We start from the raw sequence: 18,424 nt of genomic DNA, 5'->3' as shown, positions 1-18,424 counted from the left end.
GTCAGCAAAGGCTGAGCTGTCTTCCCTCCCTGTCCCCCACCTTCCCACTCACCCATCATTTGCATTGTGCCGGGTGGAGGGAGGGGGAGGCTGGGCCTCTGTTCTGGCCTGGATGCAAGCTGGACAGAGGCACCAGCACTGGACTCAACCTGGAGGGCACGGTGTCTGAGCCTTCTGGCCGAGAACTCTGCGTGCTCCGAGGCATTGCAGTAACTCCTTCCTCCTCGTCACAAACAGGTCCTCATTGGAAGTTGGTCCGAGGTCACTATAGAACACCTCTTCCAAAAGAGATTGCTGGGGGATTGGCCCCTACTTCCAATAAATAAATAAATAAAAAGAAAGAAATAAACAAAGAAAGAAAGAAAGAAAGAAAGAAAGAAAGAAAGAAAGAAAGAAAGAAAAACTGCTTGGATAGCACCAGAGGATGAACACTGACGACTGGAGTACAGGTGTCAGCTTCTTGGAAGGGGTTGGTTGTGTCCAGGGGCCAGGAGACTCACAGTCAAGTCTCTGCTCCTCTCCCTGCCTGGGGAAGGGGAAGGGGGGCCTTCCAGTCATGACAGCATGTGCACAAGAGCCCTGTTGGGCCCCAGAACAGGAGCTCCCCCACTGGATGAGAGAGACAAAAATGCTCTAGTAGTTACTGAGGGCTTCTGCCCCTCCCCTGAGGGGAGGGAGGGCCAGCCTGCCTTTTATTTACACTATTTTCCGGCAGAATAATTGCTATTCCTCAGGAAGAATCAAGTTTGTGTTTACGGGTGTGTTTAAAGAGGGAAACCCAAACAAAACCAAACAGAGAAAGGGAGACAGAGAGATTGAGATTGATTTTGAGAGACTGAGGAGGAGAGCTGTGAAATGGGCACCAGCCCGAAAATCCCTTTCCAAAAACTGCAGCAGTTTGAATTGCTGGACTGGAAAACCAACCTAACGTAGCGGTTCCAGTGTGAAGCACCCAAAGTCTCCTATATCCTACCCGTGTGAATCCACCTGTCCCCCATCTGCAGCCCTGATCGCCTGCCCGCCTCTCTGTTTCAGCCTCTCTCACAACCACTGACTTTCTGAGTCACCTGTTTCTGTTTCTGAGCCAAGACTGTCCACCACCATGGTGGTGAGAGGGTGTCCAGTCCTTGGCAGGTGCTTGGTTCATGCCTTCTTGTGAAATGCTTTTCCCAGGGGTGAGGAAAGTCTTGAGGAGCATATCTTCCTGGGCCAGTGCTTGCTATGGGAGCTTTTGGCTTTTTACTATGGGAGGTTTTGGCGCTGGTGCGGTAGAAGCAGGACCAGCATGGCTTCCTGTTGCCCCTGCCTTCATGTACATGCAGAATGTCTCAGCTCTCCCCTCCCCGCCGCCAGCACCCTTGGCCCAGCTGCCATCATCTGCTGCCTGGACTATGATGGTAGCTTCTCCCCCTACAAAGCATTCACTCCCCAGCAGCCACAGTGATCCTTTTCATTTATTTTTTTAAGTTTACTTATTTATTTTGAAGAGAGAGAGCACATCCATGCAAGCGGAAGTGTGTGTGTGTGGGGAGAGAGAGAGAGAGAGAGAGAGAGAGAGAGAGAGAGAGAGAGAATCCCAAGCAGGCTCTGCACTGCCAGTGCAGAGCCCGATGCGGGCTCAAACTCATAAACCGTGAGATCATGACCTGAGCTGAAGTCAGACGCTTAACCAACTAAGCCACCCAGCTGCCCCCCGAATAATCCTTTTCAAACTTAAGTGAGACCTACTCAGCACCCTCCAGTGGCTTCCCATTCCAGGCAGAGTAAAGGGCAAAGGGCCAAGTCTTTGGTCGCGAGGGGCCCTGCATGAGCTGTTTCCCCAGTGACCTCCTATACCCGGGCTCTGCTCTTGCAGCTTGACCATCAAGACCGTCTAGCTCTTCCAAGAATAGCACCAAGGCCTCTCCTGCCTGATGGCCTTTGCATTCATTTGTTGTTCTCTTGGCCTGGAATGCTCTTCCCTAAGCTGCCCACATTCCTTCAGGTCTCTGCTCAAGTATCACCTGCGCTCCTCATGTAAAATGGCAACTCTCCCTGGCTCTACCACCTTCCCACATTCATTACTCCCTGTTGATCGCACCATGATTTATTTGTCTCTGTAGCATGAACTGCTGCCTGATAGAATGGATTTGTTTATGTATCTACCATCTGGGCTCCTCCACTAGAACGTAAGCTCCATGACATCACAGACTATTGTCTTGGCTTCTGTATTCCTATTGCCTAGTGACTGCTCAATAAATATGTGCTGCAGAAATAACTGGATGGAAGAAAATTTCATGGATGGGGGTGCTTATCTATGGCTCCCTTTCTGCTCCTCCCTGACCCCAGAGTCTGCAGTGGGAGGCATGGCCACGCAGCCCAAAAACGGTGAAGGAGAAGGGTTTCAGCTTCCTGTGCAAGAAAGGCCCAACTGTGCTAAGGTTGACGTCAGAACCAGAGAACGCCCTGCTTGGCCTCCCCATCTCCAACCTGCCCACAAATGGAGATTTGTCTGAGATGACAATATGGCTAACATTCGGACAGCACTTCCAACCGGTTCTTAAAACGGCCAGGGGATGGTTAGCAGATGAGAAAACGAAGAGAGGTAAGCTGGGCTACTAACCTGTTTGGTTGAACAGATATCTAGTGAGACCCTGAGCTAGGCACGGGCCATTCAATGATCTCTGGAATACAGAGATCCGCCCTTGAAGAGCTCACATCCTGCGAGAGAGACACATACGCAGATAAAGTTAATAAAATATGGCAGCCGACAAGACAGAGGTACATAAGGCCACAATGGGAAGGAAGAGGACGGGTACCTAGGACACCCTGGTAGCAGGGGTGGCAAGAAGGCCTCCTGGAGGAGATGGTGTGGGCCTGAGTTTTGAAGGATGATGGGAGTTGGCCAGACACAGAGCAGATGGGGGGCAATCTCTGGAGTGGCAGGAAGCGTATGCATAAAGTCCTCTTTTTCTGACCTTTGGTCCACTGTTCTACCTACCATCTCCTGGTTTGGCTCAAAGGAAAAGCAGTGAGTCTCATTCAATTCATTCTGTCTGGACCTGATGCTAGGCTGGGGTGCAATCATAGTGCTTTGTATTCTCAGACAGTAGGGACACAGTAGGCACTCAATAAACATGGAACGAATACAAGATTTCTTGTCAAGATGTGGGTCTGTATCTTCTCTTGGGAACTGCAGCACCAGAGAACTGTTGGGTAAGAAGTGTCAAACCAAGAAAAGAGCATGGGGTCATTCCTTCCCAGTAAGCATGCTATGACCAGATCCCCCCTGGGCAGGGTCACACCACCACCCAGGTAGATATGGCTGGCCAGGGTCCCAGGCCAAGGTAATTGGGAGTTGGGAAGAGGGTTGGTGGGCCTCGAGGCAGTGAAAGAAGGTGCAGCCAGAATCTTGGGAACTGAAGGGTTAACCAGATCCCAGATTGTCCCCACTTCTGGCACTGGGTCAGGGGGTCAGCCTGACCAAGTACCCCATTCTGTGGTGTGCCTGTATTGATTGTCCAGGGCCAGCCCCCCGTCTCACAAAACCTCAGTCAGGCCCCTTCCAGGATTAGGTTTTAAAGGGAAATGCAAATCACCTGGAGGCTGCTTCATGCTTGGAAGAGGTAAAAATCGATTCTGTTTTCGTTAAAGGGATTTTTGGACCCTGTCAAAAGCTCTCTCATCTCGGGGCATGGGGTGACAGATAGGCTGGCAGTCTCAATTACATAAGCAAGCCAAGCAGGCAGCAGCAGGCCATCGTACCAGGAGCGATGCTGCTCTGTGCCCTTCCCAAGCCCGTCCCCCCCTCCCCAAGACAGCCAAGAGAGCCTCATCCCATCCAGTCTCGGAGCTGGCCCTCGACGGCCCTGATGGATGCTCTCTTGCGACGCTTTCCTTGTGCACGATCCTCTCTTCCCCACGCTGAACTGGAGCTTCACCCACGGACTGACTCAGACAGTCTGGGCCAATCGTGATGCTGAGCAAAGTCAAACACAATTAAGAAGGAAAATCTGCTTAAAAAAAAAAATCTACAACATAGAATACATTCACAAACTGGGTGTGTTGGTCTTATTTAATATTGGGAGTTCTGTGTTATCCCTTCTCTCGGTTAACTGAAATAATTGAGGATTTTATTTATAGCATCAATTATGAGCACCGAAATTAATCCTTTCATGGTGCATCTGGGAGCTCAACTGTCAAGGGGGCATAAGGGAAACCTGGACTGGCCATGGGGGTCTTCCCCACCAGCAGAGGAAGGTGCAAAGGAAAGCCATCCTCAGGCCTTGGTGGTAGATGGGCTGTTATTGTTCTATGTGCTTAAGGTATTTTGAGATATTAAATAAACAGAAATAATTGGTTCCAGGAGATCCCTCCCTGGAGGACACCTGAGTAACTCATCAGTGAGTCCTAGGAAAGCAGGCAGAGATGGGAACTGGAGCAAGGAAGAGTGAACTCCACTTGGTGCATCGGCCCTAGGCCCAGCCCTGCAGCCTGTCGGTCAGCCCTGCTCTGCAAAGAAGCTAAAGAAAGTTTCTCCCAGACGGAAACGGGAACTTGGGGCAGAATCAGGGCAGGGAGAGTGTGGAGATGGGAAAAACTAAGTGTCTGTTGGGAGTTGTTGGAAGCAGCCGTACAGAACGTGGACTATGGCAGAATGTTGGCCTTTGGTATTCCACAGCCACTTGGGGGCTCAAATCCCAGCAGACAGTAAGAAAAAGAAGGGTTTTCTGGAGCAGTTTAAGCCTACGACTAGCCAGTGAATCTGTTCAGGACAGGAACCATCCAGGGTCGAGTTGGGAAGGCCTTTGAGAAGGACAAGAAGACGCCCACAATGCAGAGTGTCTCAGGAGATGGACCAGACACCAAGCGAAGGCTGCCCTCCTCTGCCCCCAGGACCCAGGGCTGGGACAGAGCCCAAATCTTAGGTCCACCCTAGAAAGAGGAAAGGCAGGTCTGGAAAGGACTGAGAACAGTATCAGGTCAGGCAAATGGTATAGGCGCCCCATTCACATCAACCAATCCATTAAAAAGCGTTTTGCCAAGCACCTGCTATGTATAGCCAAGCAGTGAGCCTGGTGATGGTTCCAACTGCCAATTCAGGTCAAAGTCAAAGTAGTCCAATCGAGCATTAGACTACACCAGCCAGGGCGGAGGGGAAGAAAAAGCCTGCTGTCCCATTACTTATCTGAGGTTAGGGGAGACACTCCTGAAGGCTTCTTTTCTTGCTCATTCGTTTCCCCTCCCAGAGGCTAGACGTTTCGACGCATGCAGAAGAGCAGGGAGAGGAGCCCACAGGGCCAGCAGTCAGGGGAAGCATGCTACTTCCCATGCAGGTGCCCTTTCCTCCCTCTTTGCTTTCACTCTCTGGCAGAGGCCTCTTGCTCCCTGCCATCCTCTCTCCTCCCTCAGAAAGTAAATATGAGGCCAAGATTGTCCGTCCTCTGACACTGAACTCACCCCTTGATCTAAAGGCAATCAGTGGTCTCCCCAGCGACAGTAAAACAGCGCCTTTTGCTAAGAAAGCAGCCATTAATTTCAAAGGCAGTCTTTAAACTGGCCAGAGGCAGAGGTTTTATTTACAAATTCCCTGTGTGCCTAGTAGAGTGGCTGTAGTACTCACCGCACTGATGTTTTCTTGCAGAGTGATGTGACTAGAAGAAACTAACACTCCGTGGCCATAATATAAAAGAAGTAACGCTGGGGGGCTCTGCCTTCCACCTATGTCCCCGACAGTCTGGGTGTAAGCGGAGTGGTGAGTGGACAGAGAAAGGGCACTGGAGGCAGTCAGGCTGGTTTTGGAGAACCAGCGCTGCCCCTTCTCAGCTGTATGACTACAGAAATCTACTTGACCTCTCCGAGCCTCACCTTCTTTCTGTGTCTTTAAAGTTGTATGGCATTTTTCCTACCTTGCAGGACTGCTGTGAAGACTTCAAGGGATAATGTATGCAAAGTGCTTAGCGCACTGCTGACACATGGTAGACACACACACATGCTGTTATACTAATAATAAAAAGTAATAGGCAGGTGGCCACTGAAGTTTCCATCGATCTCTTCTGAAACGATCCCATTTTAACTCTGACATCCATCTGTCTGCCCTGTTTTCTCCCCATGGCAGTCCTGAGGCATCACTCTGGTGTCATGAGTCCCCATCAGAGGGCACTTAAGGACACTGGATAGTGAGAGCCACATCGGGAGCATGGCCAGGGAGGTCTTGGCCATGGGTGAGGTCGCCTTCAGGACAGTGAAGGGATGGGCAGGGTCAGCCTAGAAGGGGTAAATGTGTCTCTTTCTCTTGATACGGTGGCCAGCCCCCAAGCCACTTTATCCCTAAATATCCTGCTGTGCCAAGAAGCCCACATCTGCCACCTAAACCAAGAGACAAGGTCAGATGACCAGACATTCTTACCCACTCCGGGCATGAGCAGCTGTTCAAAGAACTGTGTGTGTGCTGGAGGGAGAGGAAGGGGCAGGATGGCCTGTGTCAGACCGACAAGAGACAAAGGGAATGCCCCCATCAAATATGGCCTCCACAAATGGACAATGACACCCCTTGCTCTCCCCCTCCCGTGTGGCACAATGACAAATGTAATCATTTTAAAAGGTCCCGTCACCTGCTCAGTCATTCCCAATAAGCACACACAGCACTATGGAAAAACCGACACCAGCGCCGCAGGGTTTCAGGCCAGGAAAAAAAAAAAATCGAATCACCAGGACGCCACCAACCGAATTGTCAAAGACCAAATAAAAAGCTTCATGAATTCTCCATCAGCAATATAACGCTTCCTGGCCTAAGCAAATACAGACCCAGCACATGAATTGTAAAGGGATTTTTGCATTAGCCTCAGTGACTCGCAACGCCCAAAGCAGAAACCCCTAAGAAATACATGTCTCCATAAAGCTGCCTTCGTTGGCTCTAATCCTGTTAGGGTGAAGATTGCAATCTCCTTCCTGAGCCCCTTCCTCTGATGGAAAGCTTGCATGCCAGCACCATAAATACATTTCTGTGACCTCAGCTGGAGAAGGGACCTCAGGGAGATGGAAGAGACAGAGTCACCCGTAGCCTTGCTGAGTGCCTCTCCCTCCCTCTGATGATATTGCTGCTTCTGTGTCTGACCACGTGATTCGTGCAGACCACCTCAGAGTCGCCCAGGTAGGCCGGGGCATTCAATCACAGAGTCGGGCTGAGGAAGCAAGGCTGCAACTCCTTCCATGAGAAGAAAACAAATCGGATGCCCCGCTTTGCAGAAAACCCAAGTTCAGAGTTACTTAGAGAAAGTCTGCTCAGATCCACTGAACCCTTGAGCATCTGTGGCAGCAGAGAAGAGAAGGCAACAGAGAAATAGCCTGCAGATATATTACAGAAAGAAATGCAGGAAGGATCCAGAAGAAGTGCTCTCAGTGTCTTCTGGTTAACGGAAATGTGTACCCTCCTTACGACACTCACGGAACTCCTCAGGGCCTTCTTCCTTCCTACCTGCTGCCCCGTTTCTCTCTCAGTGACAGCCCTTACAAGCACGGAAGCTTGTAAGAATACAGACACTCACCCCACCCCCCACAACACACTGCACACATGGCTGAGAAGACAAATGACGGCTTGATTTTCCATGTGGTATAAAATGCATGCCCCCCCCAAAAGAAAACTCAATTCAGAGCAAGCTACCACCCCCAAACAAATCACTTGTGTACCTTCCTCTTCTGATGAGGCAACTCCCCTTGCTCCTACAACTTGGCCAAGCGACTCCCCACTCCTCTGCCCAGTCCTGATGCCATCCACGGTTTCCCACCCATCCAACCTTCACCCTCTTCCGGTCTACCGGCACAGACTTACCCCAGTGTGGTCATGGTGACAATGGTGTACCAAAAAGAGGCAGGAATGCTCGTGAACTTGCTGGCAGAGGAGCCCTTCTCCGCATAAAACATCACAGTGGCAAAGATGATGATGGCCATGGTGAGGGAGAAGAGGAGAAAGCCGAGTTCGGAGGCACAGCTCTTGAGCGTGTAGCCCAGGATCCGCAAGCCCTGGGAGTGGCGCGAGAACTTGAAGATCCTGAAGACGCGGAAGACCCGGAGCGTGACGAAGGCACCGGACACGTCCTCATTGTTGGTCATGACCAGGCCGATGTAGTACGGCATGATGGCCACCACGTCGATGATGCTCATGACGCTGCGGATGAAGCGGTAGCGGCTGGGCGCCGCGAAGAGCCGGAGGAGGTACTCCACGGTGAAGATCATGACGCAGGCAGTGTCCAGGCAGAAGAAGGCCACCGAGTAGCGCTCTCCACAGGGCAGCTCCTTGCTCCCGGGCACCGTGCCGCACGGCACCGTCTCCACCACGTTGGTGATGACCGACACGGCAATGAAGAAGCCAGTCACGTAGTAGAAGACCAAGGCCAGCGTGCTGGTGTGCGGGTTCTCGAAGGCCCGCCACATGGTCTGGCGGAAGCTGAGCGAAGGCATGGACTCCTGGTTGTTCTCCGAGTCGTTGTCGTCCATGAGCCGCTCGGCGTTCTCCCTCTTGCGGTCCTTGTACTCCTCGTAACAGCAGTCTCCGATGATCTCCGGGAGGATGCCATAGAAAGCCAGCTCGTCGTCGTAGGCCGAGATGCACTCGTAGCGCGGGTAGTGCAGCTTCCCCGTGCGGTAGAAGTTGAGGACGCACCGGAACACCTCTGGGTCCCGGTCAAAGAAGTACTCCTTGGTGTCCTCGTTGAAGAAGAACTCCTTCTCTGTGCTGCCCAGCAGCGTGTCCGGGTAGCGCTCCAGCGTGGTCCGCCAGGTCTGGAACCTCCGGCCGCTCACGTTGAGGACGATCAGTTCATCCTGCCGCTTGTTCTTGTCGGCAGGGGCGAGGGGCATGGGGCAGTTGGCCACTGGCATCCACCCGATGGCCGCCGCCCGCGCAAAAGGCAGCCAGGCTGCCACTCCCGCCGCCATGGTGACTCCAGCTCTTGGGCCGGCCACTGCTCAGAGGCTTTGCACACCAGCTTGGAGTTAGTTCCGGGACCCCTGGGAGATGGGAGGAGAGAGCAGAGAACCAGGTGAGTCCGTGATTGCCTCTCAGGTAAGAAATGGGACACAGGGAAGGGTCCGTGCTGAGTGGAACAGCGAGCAAAAGTCTTGAAGGCAAATTAACGAAACTGAAGCCGCCACCGAAGAGAGGAGACTGGATTCCTTTCCCTCCCCTCCTAGGGAGAGCACCTAGCACAGGGCAGTGCCGCAGTGTGGGATCACCAGATGTTGTTGACTGCCCGACAAATTGTCGAGTTCCGAGAAGGCTCAGGAGCATTTGGAGGGAAAGCCTCTTTACTAGGAAGATCTGGGAAGACGCAGGTAATAATCAGCTCTGAAAGGTTATGGCGTTATTACGAATTTAAATTGGGAGAGGGTAAATGAGTTCTCATTAAAAGAATTTAAAAGTGGGATAAACATGCTAATTTTTATTTCACTCTTCACCCACCAGGGTAATCAGGAATGGGGTGTGGGTGAGAGAGATCAGGTAAACACATGCTTTCTACTCCCCCCTGGTGAGATGGAGGCCGGGGCTGCTCGTGTCTGGAAAGTTCTCCGAGATGGCAGGTGAAGACAGTAGGCCTACAGCTTGGTACAGTTCTGTTCCCCAAGTCCCATGGAGAAGGCTGTCCCTGGTGCTACCTTCTGGGACACCTGGCAACCTAGCCTCCAATCGTATCTCTCAGAGCCATGACAGAAAGATGTGGGAGAGGCCGTGAGGCGTGGTGGGGTTCCCTCCCCATCCTGTACAGGGGGTCCTGGGCTCTTGGCTCACCTGCCTTCCATGCATTGTCCTTCTCCCTCCAAGAGGAAGCTGAACCACACTCACTGCCGTCTCCAGATTCCTCGCCTCCCGTCTCCATCTGCCCACCATCCAGAGCTCCCTCGGGTTATATAACAACACTCTTTCCCATGCCAGTGCCTTTCACCTGGCCCCGCTCCACCCCTGGAGGCTCTTCCAGAGCTGGGCCACCTCGTCCCCTCACCCACCAGTCTCTCAACCACACCGTGGACACACCTCCCTGTCACCTGCATGGCTGGGGGGAAACAATGGCTTGAAGAATTATTTTTGGCCTTGAGAAACAGATTTACCTTCCCAAATCTGGTTTTTTAAAGATGATACTGAAATGACTCTGAATCCCCAAATGTGTTGCCATCTGTGGGAAGACATGTGGTGACACAGAAACAACGTAACAGCACCAGGAAATTGTTTGGGGTTGACACACTCATTTTCACTAATCCTAAACTGGCACCCGGACCCAGCCCTAACTCAGAATTATTTGGACACTCTGGAGTTCAGTTGGCTTGACTCCATGTTTAAATCAGTGAGGCAGACGATCTTCGTCTTTCCCTGTAAACCTGCTTCCTTCTCCTGACTATCAACTCCTCTAGGCTGTCAGATGTCTACCGCCGCTCACTCCTGAGCTGCCACTAGACTTTCCCGTCTGGACAAGGTCAACCCGAACTTCCCTCCTTGCCAAAACCTGCTCATCAGTCAACCTTTTGTTCACGGCTTCCCTAACCCCAGGCCTGTCCCTTTGGCCATCTTTCTCATTGCTTCACCCACACGGTTTGCCAAATAATGGGACAATAGCTCTTACTGCCCTCGTTAAGGCCCCAGTTTGCTCCCTTCCCACTGGCCTGCTCATCTCTCGTCCCACCCAACCCCTACCGTTTCTCCCGGTCCCTGGGGAACCCATTCTGCTCAGAGTAACCTCCCTAAAGCAAGGTTCCGGTGGTGCCTTATCCCACAACCCACAAAATCAAGTCCAAACTCTGGCCCAGCATTCCAGGACTGCCACAGACGGATCCTGGCTTACCTTTCCAGCCCAAGCCCCATGCACCCGTGCAGACCTCCAGCAACAAGGCCAGAGTGGCTCGTGCACAGACTGTGTGGGGCGCTGTTTCTGGACACTCTTCCTTCCCTGGGGAATATCCTTTCCCTTCGGCCCTCCTATTCGCCTCCCTGTTCCTCACCCTCTCTGTGACGCCCCCTTGAAATCCTCTCCTTCTCTGGGCTCACAGCACCTTGTTTGCTCCTCTCTTCTGGCACCTATTGCCCTCTGGGTTGGATTACAAGGCACTTTCAACATGTCTTATTAACACTCGCGGCTCACTATCGTCCTGCACGTACTCTATGCCAGGCTCTGCGCGAACGGGCTCCTGTCATCATCTCACATTATCCTCCCAGCAACCCTGGAAGCTGCCTGAGAGTTGGCGGCATGCCAGCCGGAAATGGACAGATCGGGGATCCCACCTCGGGCAGGGTGACCCCCACCCCCCCGCCCCTGTCACCCCATGCCCCCCAGCCTATGCTACGTGACTTCTCAAGGTCTTCCGTCCATAGAAGAATGGCAGCAGATGTCTACACAGGGCTGACTGTGTGCCAGGCACTGTACCACATGCTTACGTGGCCCACGTCAGCTGAGCCCACCGATGGCCCTAGGGGGTAGACACCACTGTGGTCCCCATTTTGCAGGTGAAGAAGATAAATCATGAGGAGCTTTAGTAACTGGCCTAAGGATGCGATAAGAAAGCAGAGAGATTTAAACCCAGGCAATGCGGAGTTCAAGGGTACAGCCCTGTTGCCCCCCCACCGCCCCGTCCCATAGTAAGCTCCTGAAGGGTAAAGGCCACGACGCCTCAATTTTTACATGAAAGCCCGGGAGGTAGTTCAGTGTGCTGCTGTCAGTAGGTTCTCAGACTGGGAACCCTGATTTTACAGCCGCCATTTGCATTCTGTCAATTTTACTCCACGCCATGCAAAGGTGGGGGGGGGGGGTGGGTTCCAGGGTAGACTTTTCTTTCTCCTAACAGACAATACACTCTGCAGACAGATCGGAATCAAAAGAAGCCAACTGAAGTGGCTCTGACTCACTGTGCTCTCAGTCGGGTTTTCTCAAGGAGCCAATCTCTGCCTCAGTTTCCTCATCTGCATGCTAAAGAGAATATTCACAGGCCCCTCTGCTCCCTCAAAAAGGGAGGTTGATTCAGATGCCACAGAAGACAACAGGAATGACAATGACATTCCCCATAAATGTCATCCCTCAGAGAACAGAAAACCAGCATAAGCCTGATGAGCTCCTGATTATGGGGAAAGAACAGGGGGGTTGTTCACCCTCTGCAGTGGGTGGTCCACATGCTACGGATGGATGTGGGAACACATCCTGTGCATTTTATATCTTTTGCAAGAAATTTACCCTGTTAGTTCCCATACTTCCTCCAGGCTATCGGGAGGATTTGTAGTCCCTCCACACACTCTTACCTGGGTTTTCTAAGGAGCAAGGGAAGTTTGGCAAGCAAGCCCACGACGTAAGCGTTGGTCACAGATAATTCCAATTCGCGTTTGGTTAACACTCATGGAGTGCTGACAATGCTCTGGGCACTGTTTTAGGCACTCTTACAGCAACAATTTAATTTGTCCCCACAAAAAAATCCTATGACGTGGCCATCTCTGCCCATAAGTTTCAGGGAAGGAGCAGAGACTCAGAAAGATTCCTTCAAAGTGGCTAAATTCCATGTATATAGGAGTTGATGATTTTTCAAACAGACCATTGACTGAGTCACTGCCAAGTGGCTCTCCCGACCCAAGTACAGGTAGGTATTGATGCTCCCCACAGAAGACAGCAGGATGCAGAGACTCCCCTCCCCCCAGTCCCAGGCAGCAAAGAGCACGCAGTGGGGAAGTCCTACATTCCAGCTTCAATTCTCCCCTGAATGCGTGAAGGCAAGCCACCATCGTACTCTGGGCCTCAGAATCCTCATCTGTACAAGGAGACAAATGGGCAAGAAAGTGACAAGGAGCCCTTGGTTCAAGGAATCTGTGATTCCACTAGGATCCAGGACATCAAGGTCTCACTGAGACCTCTTCCTAACGGTTGCCCATGCAAAGCAGGAAGCAGAGCATCTGGGTTTGTTGCTGTGGGGACAGACTGAGCCCGAGCCTCATCTCAGCAGAGGCAGCTCTGAGAATTCCTGATGAGGCTGGTGCCCAGAACAGGGTGCACAATCTGCATCACTCAGAACTCAAGGCTGTCTAAGGCCGGGTCTAACAGCAGAAGGCCCGGCCTCCTCCCTGGAGGAGAAAGGGGGCCAGGCTCCCAGACACCAGGCCCTGGACCTCTGACCCTTAACATTTTTGCCTTATCCTAGAATGGAGCTCAGAGAGGTAGGACCTTGAGGGGTTCAAGTGGCAAAGAGTAAGGTAAGAGACTGCTGAGCCAAGAGCATCTGAACCAAGAGACCCTGGAGCATCCAGCTTGCAGACATGCAGTTCTGTACCCTGAAAAGGCAATGCCCTTCCCCTTCCATTCTCCCAGGGCTGCTCCACCCTGACTCCCAAACCTCAGTGCCTGGTGCCTGCCCCTGCCAACCTGAGCTCCACCACCTTACCCTTTCCACCTCAGGCCAAATCCCTCTTCCTAAGGGCAATGAGTACTCTGCATACTGCTTTCAGATGAATAATTGAGAGGTAAGGAAGGAAAATCAACCCCTCTGTATCTATCATAAAAGCCTCTAGTCCCAAGGCCAAACCAATCCAGGACGATCTTCCCAAAGAAGGCCAGGCAAAAGCCAGGTTGTCTCCAGAGGCTCAAGCTCTGTTCCCCCCGGTAAAAGGTACCCCAAAAGGAACAATTACCCCACTGCTACTTTCTCTGTGTGTGTGTGTGTGTGTGTGTGTGTGTGTGTGTGTGTAGGGGGCGGGGTGGGGCTTGGAAGGGGAGGAAAAGTTTCCCACCAGATACCATGCCCAAGGCCATACTAGCTCTGCACAACCCCGCAGACATGACCTGGCTTAAGCAGGGCTTCTCCGTGGCTCTCACTGCAGCGCTCGCCCCCTGACAGGGACCAACACCTCCTGGAGCAGATCTGGGTATGAATTCCTGCAACAGGCACAAGAGTGCGGCCCCATTTCCAGCCAATGGCACTGCACATGCCTCAAATGCCAAGGTTTTACTAGGACGTGGACGCCTTACAAATGAAAAATCTGAAGCTATTTTTGCTTTTGGCAGAAGAGTTTGACAGTGGGAAAGATGGGGGTGGGGGGAGGCTGGGGAAGAGCCGTTTAAAACAGGTAAGTGCTCTAACGACAAAGGCAAAAAATCCTGGAAGAGGGGAATACATTTCCCCCTGCTGTAAAAAGTCAGCCCTATTAAACAGCTTCTGTTTTGGAGGTAGAGGGCCAAAAGTGGGCAAAGCGACCAGACAGCCTGTCCTGGGGATTGACACCTGACCTGAGCCCAGGCAGGCACAGGGCAGCAAAAGCATCGCGTCACCAAGGTCTGCCCTTCAATGACCTCAGCAGAGTGCGGGGTATGGAGAGTCTCTGGAAACTTTTACCTTCCACAATTTCATATCATGTCGCTTAGCTCACAGGGGGCCAGTCCAGGGGAGGGGAGGGTCCTGGTGATCCAGGGGGCCTTCTCCCATGCCCACAGGGTTTGGGTAAGCAGTCATGAAATGACAGGGTGCTAGGCTGGGGATCCTTAGGGTACAGGCCTGGGACACCCATACAGATCCTCTTTTCCCACAGTGCCACTCCTAGGCTGGCCAGGACACTTTCCTGAACTCTCTTTTTCTTCAGCCTCCTCAGCTGCAAAAGGGAACAAGCTACTAATCTTTCTTCCTCTGGGGGTCCCTTGTGTACTTGCATTTTGTTGCATTCAAGTAGCGACACGGAAAAATAAACACATCAATTGCCGTTTGTGTGCCAACATGTCCACACGGGGAAATGTACACACACTTTGCGTTGAATTCGTGCACGCCCTTTCTACAGACATTAAATATCCAGGGTCCCTTGAAGTAGCGGTAAATAAGGCACAAATTTAACCATCACATAAGTTCATGCAACATGCCAACGTGCACCATATAGGAACCTCTGCCCAGTCTTACAAACGGAACCCATTGTGCCAAGGATCACAAGAAAGTTCAGACACCCTCTCTTCAGAAACAACCACGGAGCCTTCTCTTTGCTCTAAGATTCCAGGTCCGGAACCTCAGCCTGTTGCTGACATATCAGGCTGCCCGGGATGAAAGCAGAACCTCTTGGACTTGATTCAAATGTCAACGCTAAGCAAGTGCAGGAATTTAGTTGATTCCAGGTAACTTCTCTGCCCTGTCCCTTCCGTGCCCCATCCCCAATGTAAACACCTCCAAAAAGTGAGTCTTCCGAAACCCCTCCCCCGGGCCGCACTGGCCCCGGGTGTCACTTTAGAGACCTTTCCCGGAGCTCCAGGGGTGGAAGCGGCAACGGGGTAGGACCAGATGTGCGGCCCCGAGCCTCTGGTAGGCACACCGCCGGCTCGGTGGGCTGGAGAACTTTGCGAAGCGCCCCAAACTGCTCCTTGCTTCCACTCTCAGCCATTTCTCTCGTTCTCCCCTCACAACGAGCCAGGGGACCGAGCAAGCCGTCGCCACCTGCCGCCGGATCCCGGGGCGCTGCCTGTGGCACCCCCGAGGGAAGGCAGGCCAATGGAAAGAGGGCAGAGGTTCACACCCCCACCCCCAAGCCTCACGTCTCCGAGCTGCCCGGAGGTGGCTGCACAGCCGGAGGGAACCGACGCCCCCGGGCCGGCTGCCTGCTCCCCCGCGGCGCCGGCCCCACCCCCAATCCTTCCGGCGCCCCAGCGCCCACCCACCCGGGCGCAGGAGTGGGAGGGTGCCGCGTGGGCAGCGGGAGCAACAGGCGTGGGAGCAGCGCTCCTCACACTTCCTGGCTCCAGAAGGCTCGGTCGCGTCCCTCTTACCTTCGGCGAAGCGATCCCCGGGCCCCGCGCCCCGCGCCCGCGCGCGCGAGGAAGCTGCGGCCGGGAGCCGGGGGCCGCGGAGGCGCGGAGCGCCCAGCAGCGCGGCGAAGCGCCCAGCAGCCGCCGCTCGCCGGCGAAGTCTCGCTCGCTCTCTCCCTGGCTCGGTCCGTTCGTGCGTCCCTCGGTCCTTGGGGCCCTCCCTCCCCCGCCGCCGCCGCCGCCGCCGCCGCCGCTGCCGCTCCAGCCCCGGCTCGGCGGCGCGTCCCCTCCCCGCTTCGCCGCCCCGCTCGCGGGCTCGCGGGCTCGCGGGCTCCCTCGCTCGCGCCCTGCCCCCGCCGCTGCCGGCGCCGCGCGGAGCGGAGCCCGGCGGGCCACGGGCTGCCTGGCGAGGTCCCTCTCCCGAAGGGGGAGGCGTTGGGGGCGCGGCGCGGGCGGGGCGGAGAGGAGAGTCCGGGGGCGGCGGCGAGGCTGCGCCCTCCGCTCCCTGCCGATCCCCGCCGGCCGAGGGGCTCCAGGCCCGGCCGGAGAGCGCGGGCCGCCAGGCAGCGGAGGAAGAGAGGAGGAGGACCTGGAGGCTCGCCGAGGGAGGGTGCCCGGGGCGAGGGCGTGTGACTCCCCGCGCGAGGGTGTGTGTGTGTGTGTGTGTGTGTGTGTGTGTGTGTGTGTGTGTGTAGAGAGGGGCGCGCGCGCGAGCGGGGGGCGGGGAGACGAGGCAGAGCCTGGTGCGTCTCCCCGGGCGAGTGGAGGAATCCTAGGGTGTGCCTGGAGGTGGCGGAGTGTACCAGCGCGGGTGGAAGCGCGTGTGCCGGCGAGGGTGGGCACGGGGGTGAGCGTGGCAAGGTGAGCTCGGCTTGGGGTGGGGGCGGAGCACGGAGTGGGCACGAGTGTGAGCTCGGGGGCGTGTATGCTGGGGACCCGGGGAGAGGCGGCACGGAGCCCCGATGTGTGCGCGCGCGTGGGGGGGGGGGTGTGGAGCTAGCCGGGTGTCTCTTTCTCACCGACTGTCCACGCGACACCAGCACTTGCTCACGGCCGAGCCCCGCCACCTGGCGAGGTGGAGCCGCCACCGCGCAAGCTTCCCGGCTCGCCGCGACTCTCAGCTCCGAGTGCCGTGTGCCTGGGCTGGAGATCCCAAGGGGGACTCATACTGCCCTTAACCCACGTAAGAGCCGCTCTCCTCCCAGGGCGCGAGGGGCACGACCCGAAGGTAGGATTTCGCCTTCTTGTCCTGCCACGTGTTCCTAGCACCCAGATCCGAGAGTCTGGACTTGGGAGGATGAACTCTGCCTGCGCCCGCCGGATCCCTGGGTCCCTCCCCAAAGCCCACGGATCCCCATTGCCCTGTGCCTCGACCCAGGATGGGGAGCAGGAGGTCCGCACGTGCCCACAGGGCCTGGCGGATGGAGCCTGGAGCATCCCGGAGTGTGGTATCCGGCCCAGCCTCCCCCACACTCCCGGCCGCGGCGCGCGGAACGTTCAGTCCCCGCAGACCCAAGACCGTGCCGACCCGCGGCTCCAGCTTTCCCTTGGTCTGCGGCCCCGGTGCCCGGAATCCCGGGATCTCAGCCCGCCACTCGAGAAGCCAGGCGACTCCGTGCCTCAGCAGGACCGGAACACAGGGCTTGAGAGATCACAGTTCTGAGTGTGGAGAGGTGGAGTGTGGAGAGCCTGAGACAGACACAGAAAAGCAAAGTGTGCGGTGAAGGCGAGGGTGTGCTAGAAAGAACCTCGCTGAGTCGGGAACGGGGTTTCTGGCTTGTGAGAAGCCCAGCCCTGTTCCAGGTGACAGTTTGGGGGTCGGTCGTTGTGGTCTAGGCCGCTGTGGGTTCCTGGCAGCTGGTGCCCTTCTTTCCCTTATTGCTGCCACTCTCCCCCAAACCCCCTTCAGTGTGTCGGTTTGAAAGGTGTACAATTGGTCCTTCAAGAGGTGGGCGTGGGATCCATTAGCATTTGCCAGGAGTACCAGAGCGGTGTGAGATTTGCATACTGATTTACATACAGTAATAATGATTAACAACACTGCCACTCCCTGGCAGACAGAGGAAGAATTCAGGGAAGGCCCTGGCATTGCTCCCACCTCCCTCCTCCCTTCCCTCTGGGGAAGAGCTAATTTTCTCACAACTATCCACTTCAGCTGCTTTGACCCCTGGGACTGCCCCAGACTCTGGGTGGGCAGGTCCAGGGAGGGGCACTTGCCTTCAGTCCTCCACTGCCACCTCCAACTGGGGAGAGTTAAAACCCAGTACTGTATTCCTGCCCGCATTTGAACTCCTGTACATCCCACCTTTGTGTTGCTCAGGGGGTGGGTCTGCCCCAAAGCATACAGGCTTTCTGGAACAGTTAGCTGGGGGCATCCTTCCTCTTCCAGAGCGGTCAACTGATGGGACCACTGTGCTCTCCTGCACCTTGTAAGTTGTATTTAAAGACAGGACACTGATTCTGACACCTCCCTGCCCCTCCCCCCTTACACACACCTGGCCCTGTTCCACCCAGGCTTACATCTCATCATTCAAGAGAAGCAGCTGTCCAGAGGATCTAGACAGAAATTGGAAAAGATTTGAATTTCTAGTCTAGGCCAGTATGTTTTTTATTTACTGGCCTTTCTCACAACCAGGTGATCTGGAAAATAAGAGCAAGAGATGGGCAGGAAGGAGGCTTCTTGACTCTGGCAGCTGGAGGAGCCACTG

General features: G+C 54.6%; 1 protein-coding gene across 2 annotated transcripts in view; it reads right to left on the bottom strand.

Moving 5' to 3' along the window:
- Positions 1 to 15,912, bottom strand: part of KCND3 (potassium voltage-gated channel subfamily D member 3) — a 209,817-nt gene extending 193,905 nt beyond the window's left edge. For both annotated transcript variants that reach the window (XM_058716206.1, XM_058716207.1), the window contains exons 1-2: positions 15,738 to 15,912; positions 7,811 to 8,988 (exon numbers count right to left, since the gene is read on the bottom strand). In XM_058716206.1, the coding sequence (XP_058572189.1) occupies positions 7,811 to 8,916 (1,106 nt within the window). In that variant the 5' untranslated portion in view covers positions 8,917 to 8,988; positions 15,738 to 15,912. The remainder of the gene's footprint in view (positions 1 to 7,810; positions 8,989 to 15,737) is intronic.
- Positions 15,913 to 18,424: the final 2,512 nt, after the last annotated feature.

The sequence above is a fragment of the Neofelis nebulosa genome, chromosome 2 (assembly GCF_028018385.1).
Source record: "Neofelis nebulosa isolate mNeoNeb1 chromosome 2, mNeoNeb1.pri, whole genome shotgun sequence".
NCBI lineage: Eukaryota > Metazoa > Chordata > Mammalia > Carnivora > Felidae > Neofelis > Neofelis nebulosa.
Note: the sequence above shows the minus strand (reverse complement) of the source record. Positions and strands in the feature narration are given on the sequence as shown.